Consider the following 11,222-nt stretch of genomic DNA (forward strand, 5'->3'; position numbering starts at 1 on the left):
TAGGTACACAGACAATATGTTTCTCCTTAAAATGCACCTTTTTTTACCCTTACAAAAGTAACTAAAACATTTATGTCAAGAAAAAAGTATGTGAAACAGCAGTACTTCGCTCGCTGTTTGCCCAACAATTTGCATCGTTTTCAAAGGCAGAGATATTGGTGCTTTCAATCAAAGATGGGCTCAACGCAGAATAGCACAATGCTTTGAGGTGCTTAGGTTAAGGTTAGCAGCACGATTCCATTATCCCCCTTCCTTTCTGGCTACTTCATGTCAAACAAATTATTATGCATTTGCATTTATTGCCACTTATGTTCTCACTTCGGGGAACCTAGGCAATTTCAGGGGAGTTCAGATAAATTACGATGAAATTCCAGATAAATCACCATGCAGTTCTAGCCCCAAATATCTCTAATTAAGATGATTAGTGATGGTTTACAGTTTGGCACACCTCCACTTCTATATTTACTTATGTGCAGAACTGACAGTGATGTGGGTTTTTCTCAGTTAGGTGCCAATGCAGTCAGAGATACACCATTGTCAAACTTATGCTGTACTAACAGATCTACCAAACCACTGCTCCATTAGATTCTTGCCCAGTCAGCTAGTTATATATATAGTTTGCGACTATGAAAATATCCAATCAACGAGGTCGAGACCATGCGCCATCATTAAACCTCACCACTATTTGACTTTTTTTGTGAGTTATATACTTTTGAATTCAGAGTTCTGACATGGCATCATGCAGTCTGCCACTCAGAAGCACCACTGGATTATTAATCTATCCCTCCATTCCAGAAACTCTAAAAAAACAACTTCATTCTTATGAATCTATGATGAAAACAGAGAAAAAAAAAACTGAAAACTCCTGTGTTAATAATTATCTCTCAAAAAATTAAAATCCTATGGACGGTTAGTTTTGCTGGTGGAAACAAAACAAAGTATGAGAAGAGACTAGAACTAGACCTCGCTTGCTGTTTTCCAAAGAATCTGCATCATTTTCAAAGGTAGAGGTTAGTGCTGTCCATCAAGGTGGGCACACCACACACCACAGACTAGCACTCTGCTTTGGGGTGCTTAAGTTCAGATTAGAGGCACCTTTCCATTATTCTCCTTCCTTTCTGGTTTGCATCACGGCAAATAAAGTATGGATGCTTACATTACATTTTCAATGATGCTTATGTTCTCATTTGGGGGAACCTGAACACAACTTCAGGGGAACTCAGATAAGACACCATGCAGTTTTAGCCCAAAATAGATACCCGCATTCAACATGATTTGTGTTGGTTTACACTTCAACTTTAGTGCCCAATGACTTTTATCTTTACTTCTGCACATAACTAAAAACCGCGTACTTTTTGTTCAGTTAGGTGTAAACGCAGTCACAGATGCACCATTGTCAAACTTATACTGTACTAACAGATCTACCAAACCACTGCATCATTGGATTCTTGCCTAATCGTCGGTCTGAAAGAACCGGTTATGTATATAGTTTGTGACTATGAAAGGTTGTACTCGAAAGAGGGAGAGCACATGCCAGCCTTAAACCTTATATGTCTCTTTGACTTGTTTTGCTGACTTATATTTTTCGGGATTCAGAGTTGTTCTGACTTTGCATCATGCAGTCTGCCACAGAGAACGGCTTCCAAGTTCCATCTAAACAACAAACAGAAAGACTACAAAGAAGCACCCCTGGATTATCAATTTATCATTCCATTCCAAACACTCCAAAAAACATCTTTTTTTTATGAATCTATGATGAAAACAGAAAAAATATATGAACTGAAATTCCTGTTGTAATCTCTCAAAAATCAAAATCCTATTGCCGGATAATTCTGCTGGTGGAAACAAAACTAATAAGTATAATAAGAGAGTAAAACTGGACCTCACTTCCCCTGCGTCCTTCTAATCCAATCCAAAACGTGACAACACTCTTCATGCCCAAGGAACACCTTGTTCTCTGAACGATAGGTTTTGAGATCCTTGCTCGTGTGCACGCAACTTTCCCTTTTCATTTCAAGCGATTCAGGCAGCACCAATGCATCAGAGCCATTGTAAGCATCACATATAAATTGCACGATTGCTTCAAAAGGCTGCGACGCATCAACCCACTGGTAAATCTTCTCATTGCGGAACCAGGTCATTTGCCTCCTTGAGAAGTTCCTAGACGTTTGCTGAAACTTTGTCAGGAACTCCAAGAACTCCTCTGGGGAGCTACTGCCTCCGTTCTGTCTGCAATGCAACAGGTACTCCATGGTTTGCCTGTAACCGATAGCACGGGTTGCAGAGTTCATATTTGGCTGCAACCCGATATCAATAAGCCATGCGGCTTCTGAAAGAAGGCCTCCTGTGTCAGCCAGCATTTCCTCACACCTCAAATCAATTGATCTGTAGAGTTCAACCCGTGGGCATGCGAGGAAAAAACATAGGAAATCATACTCCAGTTCCTTCGCTTCACAGGTTGCATCATTGCTTGGGGAATCAGTTAGCTTCGTGTCTTGCTGCTTCTGAAACGAGCTGTATGGTAGGGTGAAGGCAGATGCAGGGGAACCAGATGACCTGATGATCTCGAGCCTTCTGCTTAACCTGGCCCAGTTATTCGTATCCAAGTCCCGAGCTTCAGGGTCCCCGGCCTTGAGCAGGAGCTCCACCGCTTCCTCCCACCGACCGCTCTCACGAAAGCCAGCGAGCTCAGACCACACACTCGATATGATGTTGGAGGATGACTGTGGAACATTTGGCTTGCCATAGATAAACCACCGTAAGTAGAGCCCAGTCCCTCCTGCGACAACAGGCACAGAGCCCCTGGCAAGAACATCCTGAGTCGCCCTTCGCGCATCGCTAAAGAACATCCCAGCTGAGTAATCCTCACACGCGTGCATGATGTCGATGAGGTGGTGCGGCACCATGCTCATCTCCGAAGCGGATGGCTTGGCGGAGCCGACGTCGAGGCTGCGGTACACCTGCACCGAGTCCGCGCTGATGATCTCTCCCCCAAGCCTCCTGGCCACCTCCAGCGCGAGCCTGCTCTTCCCAGCGCCGGTGGGGCCTGATATCACAATGACCTTGCTCTTCTTCCTCGCCTTGGGCAGCTGCGGCGGCAGAGACGTGGCTGCGACGTGCAGCTTCTTTGCCGAGCAGAGAGACGAGGAGAAGCGCTGCTGCTGCTGTGAGCACAGGGCAGGCCAGCTCCTCCAGATGCCGCGCCGCGCGGACCCGAACCCGAACCCCGGCCTCATTTCACAGCACATGATAGAGGGAGCACCTGCACAAGCGGATTCAGGTTGAGATTAACTGGCTGAAAAAACGTGGATTCTTCCTCAGCTTCTCCGCGGCATTATGACGAGCACCTCGCGTGCAGACGAAACCAGCGCATATCCAATTCAAGATCGTTCACTGCTACCGCCACAGCAAGAAAACACTAATCCACAACAGCGCAAGGGACTCATCGGGACGGAGGAAGGGGCTGCGTACCGAGAAGAGAGGCGATGAATCCGCCAGCAGAACAGCAGCAGAGCTGCGGGGAGGGAACCAACCAATGCGCGAGCTTGGCGGGAGATCAGAGAAGAGCAGCGGGGGACGGGAGGGCGAACGCCGTTGGACTGGAGAGCTGGAGGGTCGAGGACCGGCCTCGCCGGCCTGCTGCTACGGCGGCGGCCAAGACGACGACGGCGACGGCTCCGAGAGAGAGAGATTGAGGGGCCGAACTGGATATGGCAGCCAGTGGCGTTTGGCGTGGGCCTAAATCGATGGGCCGCAGAGGGAGGACGGGGGTTTTGGAATTTCGAAGGGCCGCCCTATGTCTCACCGAAATCACTAATTAAAGTAAAAAAAAAACTAATTATAGAGCAGCAAAGATCACTCCCACCTTTTCAGGTTGTGACGAATGCGCACTGTATGTGTCATTTTCGCAAACTGTGAGTTTTTTCTTTTTTTGCAACCTGTGCCACTCATGGAAGCAAATCCGTGTCTCTGGCAGAGGAGAAAAAATAACGTGTTTTTTTCCTGTTTTCATTTCGGAGAGGCATAGCCGCGGCTCTCGCGCAAGCAAATTTGTGCAGAAGGAAAAAATGTGTTTTTTTTCGTTCCCAAGAGGCACGTTCAGGGAGCAAAACCGTGTCTCTCGTGGAAGGCAAAAATAAAGAGAAAACACCTTTTTTCGTTTTTCAGCGACACGGTCCTGGCTCTCGCGGAAACAACTCCGTGCTTTTCACGAAAGAAAAACCGTGCCTCTCGCAGAAGATTTTTTTCGTTTGTGAGAGGCACGGCCGTGCCTCTCGCGGAAGCAAACCCGTGCCTATCGCGGAAGGAAAAAAATAAGAACACATTTTTCTGTTTTTGAGAGGCACGGCCATGCCTCTTGCGGAAGGAAAAAAGCATGTGTTTTTTCCGTTTCTGACAAAACAAAAAAAATGAGTTTTTTGCAACAGGCACGGCCATGCCTCTCGTGGACAAAAAAAAGAGAAAATACATTTATTTTTTCTGTTTCTTAGAGGCACAGCAGTGCCTCCCGCGGCAGGGAAAAAACGCATTTTTCGTTTTCGAGAGGACAGCCATGTAAGCAAAAGTGTGTATCTCACGAAAGCAAAACCATGCCTCTCATAAAAGGAAAGAAAAGAGAAAACAATTTTTTTTCCGTTTCCGAGAGGCACTCCCGCGGAAGCAAACCCGTGCCTCTCGACGAAGAAAAAAAGTAGAAAAAACACGTTTTTCTTTTTGTTTCTGAGGGGCACGCCCGTGCCTATCGCAGAAGGAAAAACAGGAAAGAAAACACTTTTTTTTCATTTGCAAGAGGCATGGTTGTGCCTCTCGTGGAAGCAAAATCGTGCCTCTCATGAAAGCAAAAAATAAAGAAAACATATTTTTTTTCTTTTTCAAGAGGCACGGTTTTGCTTTCGTGAGAGGCACGGCCATGCCTCTTAGAAATGAAAAAACTTGTATTTTTTCTTTCACGAGAGTCATAGTTTTGCTTTCCCACCATGCCTCTCGAAAACGAAAACAACGCATTCTTTTTTTTTGCTTTCTCGAGAGGCATAGTTTTGTTTTCGCGAGAGGCACGGTTTTGCCTCTGCGAGAGGCACGGTTTTGTCTCATAAACGAAAAAAGAACGCATTTTTTTGCTTCCGCGTGAGGCATGTTTTGCTTTCGCGAGAGCCACGGTTTTGCTTCCGCGAGAGCCACGGTCGTGCCTCTCGGAAATGAAAAAAAAGTGTTTTTTTGTTCCTTGAAAGACACCGTTTTTGCTTCCGCGAGAGGCACGGCCTTTCGAAAACGGAAAAAACGCGTATTCTTTTTCTTTTTCTTCCACGAGTGGCACGGTTTTTCACCCATTTTTCGTTTGATTTTTTTCAAGAAGAAAAGTTCGTCCAAACTTATCAACATGGTATCTAGTTTAAAAAAATCTCGTTGCGAGGAATCCAACGGTGAAAACGGTTCGAGATTTGGACGCACGGTTTAAAAGATAAAACTTTTTGAATAAACGGATCTACGAATGAGACAGAAGAAAGCCTCGCGCCGGGGAGCTCAAGATGGGGCGGCTCATCTACGCGGGAGGCTACAACCTCTTTATTCTGTTTCATTTTTTTTGTACTTTTGGACCTTGATAAGTGCCACACGTGTGGCATGAAGCAGTTTCAGCTCTGACATTTCTTGAAGGCAAGTTAGTTACCCGAGGATGGCAACTTTAGTTGTGAACGCATGAGGTCTTTTTTATAGCAATTTTAGTTGTAAAAATGTAGGGTAGTGTTACTTCGTGCCACACTTGTGGCACTTATCATTTGGATTACTTTTTCATACACACTATGAAAATATTTAAAATATATTTTACAAAATACACTCTATAAAAACATTTGAAAAATGTTGACCAAGCATTTGAAAAATGTGTGTATAGAGAAAATGTTTATCACGTATACGAGAAACATATACAAAATTGATCATGTATTTAAAAAATGTTTATCAAATATTTGAAATATATTTAAACAAGTATTGAAAATGTTAATCAAGCCTTTAAAAAATGGTAAATGTGTATACAAAAATGATGAACATGTATTTAAAAAATATTAATTTTTTGAACATGTATATAAAAATGTTAATCAAGAATTTTAAAAAATAAATTAAACAAGTATCTAAAAAATATTAATCAAGCATTTATACAATTAATTATGTATAGAAAAAAGTTGACCATGTAGTAAAAAAATGAAATTTGTTTACCATGTATGTAAAAATATTAATCAATCATTTGGAAAAACGTTGAACAAATATTTACATTTTTTAAAATGGGTATAGGAAAATGTTGACCATGTATTAAAAAATGATAAAAACAATTGATCATGTATATAAAAGTAGTAATTAACAATTTAAGAAAAATGTGAAAAGGTATTTGAAAAATATTAATCAAGTTTCTTTTGAAAATTCAAATGTGTCTAGAAAAAATATTGATCATATATTAATAAAATTAATCTTGTATTTCAAAGTATGTTAATAAAATGTGTTGAAAAATATTAGAAAAATATGTATAGAAAAAATATTGACCATGTATTAAATAAATGTTAAACTTGTCTTTTTTGCACTTAGTACAAACGCAGGCCCTCATATAAACGCGCATACACTCACCCCTATGAACGCACACACCGGCACTCTACCCCTATGAGCACCTCCGAGAGACTACATATCATATTGAGATTTTACGAAGTCACCGTAGGCGCCTCATAGTCGATGAGAACGTCTCCTCCCACTAAAAGCGTATTGCCGGAAATCATGAAATCATTCCAGGATAAATGCAAGCACCAAGACTTGAACCTTTATGGGCTGGTGATACCACTGTCCACCTAACAATCCCAACCACAGGTTGGTTCGCTGTTAAACTTGTGTTTAAAAAATATTAAACTAGTATTAGAAAAATGTAGTAGATAATAGGAACATACAAAAATGTGTATAGATAAACAGTGAAAAACTGAGGGGAAAATCGAGAAAAACAAGAAAAAATGAAGAGAAAGGAAAGAAAAGAAAAAACATTGAAACCAAGAAAGAAACAAAGAAACCTGAGCAATGCAAAAAAAGAAAGAAAGAAAAAACCAATGAGAACCATGAAAAGAAATAAATAAAACCAAAGAAAAAGAAAGAAAAGGCCAATGAGAACCATGAAAAGAAATAAATAAAACCAAAGAAAAGGCCAAAGAAAAGTTCAATGCCCCTCGATGATACTGCCGAGAGCATCCATCACGATGATCAAGGGAGAGCAGGTTAGGCATGTTATCACCAACATGATATTTAATGTCTCTTTCTTTGCAATACTGGTCATCTATTTGACATAATGCCTAGCCATGGTGCCATGTGCAAGACATTATTGAGGGTGCATGGACCGAATTGCAGATCAATATATCTAACACTATGTTTCAGGTCTAGGAGACTAGGGCATCCAGATCAACCTCTTCGAGGTAATTTTCAGGTGCCTAAAATGTTGTCACTAACACATGTTTGTTATGCCATTTTTTCTTCTGAAACGACGCCCTTTACATATTGTTTTGGTGCACATGAGCAAAGGCCCAGTTTTTTTGTATTCCATTTAGTTGACACCGACAACCAAATAACTCTTGCACTAAGTATATGTTTGGACCGATGAAAAGGGAAGTATTTGCGTATTTTTTCTACTTACACTAGTAGAAAATTGGGCTTTGGTCACAGAGCAATATTCACATTAGTCCCGGTTCAGTTACGAACCGGGACTAATGTGAGCATTGGTCCCGGTTCGTGCGGCCAGGGGCCTGCCGGGCCTCGTGGGGGCATTGGTCCCGGTTCGTCCGGGCCCTTTGGTCCCGGTTGGTGGGACAAACCGGGACCAATGGGCCTCGCTCCTGGCCCACCACCATTGGTCCCGGTTGGTGGCTTGAACCGGGACCAGAGGCTCACCCTTTAGTCCCGGTTCATACCACAAACCGGGACTAAAGGGCTGGTCCTAGTTGCGGTCAGTGTTTAGTCCCACCTCGCCAACCGAAGGGCGCTCACACCAATTTATAAGCCCGTCCCTCTCTGCCTTGTTGAGCTCCTCTCAAAGTGAAAATAGATGCCCTTATATAGGGAATTTGACCTAAATTTACAGTAAATTTCTTTGAATTTCATAGAAATTTATTATGAATTTAGGTTGAATTTTCTCTATAGGCGCATCTATGTTCATTTTTTATAGTAAATAAAATAAATAAACCTTAATAAAATAAATAAAAATAAATAAACCTCAATAAAATAAAATAAAATAAACTATAGTAACTAAAATAAATAAACCTTAATAAATTAAATAAAAATAGCAGCAGTAAAACAAATAAAAATAGCAGCAGTAAAATAAATAAAAATAAAATAATTAAAATAAAATACATAAGTAATTAGAAATAAAATAAATAAGTTTTTTGTTGTAAGTAGAAACAAAACAAAATAAATAAAGCAAAAGAGAAAAAACAGAAGAAAAAAAATTATGCCACCTACTGGGCCACCACGGCCTGAATACGACTAGAAACCCATCCATGGGCCAGGATTCAGGCCCGCAGAAGGCCCAGTAGGCCCCACAGGCAAAGAGAACGGTTAGGCCCAAAAGCCTGCAGTTGAGAGGAGCTCGAGAGGGTGGGCGCAGCAGCGCTTATAAACCACTCTCGAGCTCTCTCAACTAGCGAGGTGGGACTAAACTTTTGACGCGGGGCAGCACAAGGCCTTTGGTCCCGGTTGGTGCCACCAACCGGGACTAAAGGGGGCATTGGTCCCGGTTCGTGGCACCAACCGGGACCAAAGGCCTTTAGTCCTGGTTGGTGCCACGAACCGGGACCAATGAGTTCCCTATATATACCCCATCGCCACAGCAGAGCAGTCCACAGTGCTCTGTTTTTTCTGGCCGGCGAGGGGAGGGCATTTGGGTGCTCTAGCTCACCTCCTATGCACATGAGGTGTTCGATGAAATGTCTGAGCCACACTAGTTAATCTTTCTCCTCTCGAAACTCGACCTCCGAGCTCCATTTTCCCCGAACTTTGTCTAGGTTTAGCGGTCCGTCACGTCTCGTCCCCGTCTTCACCGCCGTCGATCGCCCGCTCCGATCTCGTCGCCAGCACCACCGTGGTGAGCCTCTTGTTCTTATCTTCTTTCTGAAAGAAAAAAAAAATTCTTACTTTAGATAGATACTTGTCTAATTTTGTTACTTTTATTATTCCTTCTTATTACATAGTGCGATGGTTTTGGTATCCACCCCCGTCGGCCCTCGTCCTGTCTATGATTCGGATGTGGTATATATTATCTTTTTATAACTATTTGGTTCATTTATTGTTTATGACAAATATGCCGACCAACGTGACATAGATTTTATTTATCTAGGAGGTGGTTGAACCGGAAATTCTAACCGACCCTATTATCGAGAGGTTAAATTTAGTTGAAGAAGAAAACAATTACTTGAAGGAAAAAATAAAAAAAATTGAGGAGGAGAAGATGATATTGGAGTTGCATGTTGCGGATGTCGTCGATGATCACAAGATCAAGATGGATGCAATGCGCTTGAAGATTAGAAAGATTGGAAAATATGCCATTCATACCGAGGCTTGGTATCATTATGCCGTTGGATCAATTGTTACCTTGGTTGCGATTATGATCGCATTTGTTTTCGCATTGAAATGTTTTACATAGTTTCAATGTATGGTTTAATTAATTAGATGCTCTGGAGAGCTATATATATGTTGTTAGATGAGAACTATGTATGTACTTTGGTTTTAATGTGATGATGAACTTCTATTAATTTGGTCACTTAATTATCTATTCATGATGTTCTGTAATGTTTTTGACACACTTAATTATATATAATGCACGCAGATGAACCGGCAATGGATGTACGGTGAAAGACACACCTCCGAGTACATTAAGGGCGTGCATGATTTTCTCGAAGTGGCTGAGGAAAACAAGCAGAATGGTTTTATGTATTGTCCATGCCCTATATGTGGGAATACGAAGCCTTACACTGACCGGAAAATCCTTCACACCCACCTGCTTTACAAGGGTTTCATGCCACACTATAATGTTTGGACGAGGCACGGAGAAATAGGGGTTATGATGGAAGACGGCGAAGAAGAAGAGGACGATGACAACTATGTGCCCCCTGAATACGGTGATGCTGCAACGGGGGAAGCTGCTGAAGATCAAGAGGAACCAGACGATGTGCCCAATGATGCTGCAAGGGGGGAAGCTGCTGAAGATCAAGAGGAACCAGTGCCCGATGATGATGATCTCCGCCGGGTCATTGTCGATGCAAGGACGCAATGCGAAAGTCAAAAGGAGAAGCTGAAGTTCGATCGCATGTTAGAGGATCACAAAAAAGGGTTGTACCCCAATTGCGAAGATGGCAACACAAAGCCCGGTACCGTACTGGAATTGCTGCAGTGGAAGGCAGAGAATGCTGTGCCTGACAAAGGATTTGAGAAGCTATTGAAAATATTGAAGAAGAAGCCTCCAAAGGATAACGAATTGCCCGACAGTACATACGTAGCAAAGAAGGTCGTATGCCCTCTAGGATTGGAGGTGCAGAAGATACATGCATGCCCTAATGGCTGCATCCTCTACCGCGGTGCGTACAAGGATCTGAACGCATGCCCGGTATGCGGTGCATTGCGGTATAAGATCAGACGAGATGACCCTGGTGATGTTGACGGCGAGCCCCCCAGGAAGAGGGTTCCTGCGAAGGTGATGTGGTATGCTCCTATAATACCACGGTTGAAACGTCTTTTCAGAAACGAAGAGCATGCCAAGTTGATGCGATGGCACAGTGAGGACCGTAAGAAAGACGGGAAGTTGAGAGCACCCGCTGACGGGTCGCAGTGGAGAAAAATCGAGAGAAAGTACTGGGCTGAGTTTGCAGGTGACCCAAGGAACGTATGGTTTGGTTTAAGCGCGGATGGCATTAATCCTTTCGGGGAGCAGAGCAGCAATCACAGCACCTGGCCCGTGACTCTATGTATGTATAACCTTCCTCCTTGGATGTGCATGAAGCGGAAGTTCATTATGATGCCAGTTCTCATCCAAGGCCCTAAGCAACCCGGCAACGACATTGATGTGTACCTAAGGCCATTAGTTGAAGAAATTTTACAGCTGTGGAATGGAAACAGTGTACGTATGTGGGATGAGCACAAACAGGAGGAATTTAACCTGCACGCGTTGCTGTTTGTAACCATCAACGATTGGCCCGCTCTCAGTAACCTTTCAGGAC

General features: G+C 42.8%; 1 protein-coding gene across 1 annotated transcript; it reads right to left on the reverse strand.

The window, feature by feature from the left end:
• Nucleotides 1-1,674: 1,674 nt before the first annotated feature.
• LOC109748903 (tRNA dimethylallyltransferase 9) lies at nt 1,675-3,712 on the reverse strand. The gene is made up of 2 exons (XM_020307919.4): nt 3,472-3,712; nt 1,675-3,262 (listed from the first exon to the last, which is right to left on the reverse strand). Exon 2 carries the CDS (start codon nt 3,246-3,248, stop codon nt 1,884-1,886), a length of 1,365 nt encoding a protein of 454 aa, XP_020163508.1. The 5' UTR covers nt 3,249-3,262; nt 3,472-3,712; the 3' UTR covers nt 1,675-1,883.
• Nucleotides 3,713-11,222: the final 7,510 nt, after the last annotated feature.

The sequence above is a fragment of the Aegilops tauschii genome, chromosome 7 (assembly GCF_002575655.3).
Source record: "Aegilops tauschii subsp. strangulata cultivar AL8/78 chromosome 7, Aet v6.0, whole genome shotgun sequence".
Taxonomy (NCBI): domain Eukaryota; kingdom Viridiplantae; phylum Streptophyta; class Magnoliopsida; order Poales; family Poaceae; genus Aegilops; species Aegilops tauschii.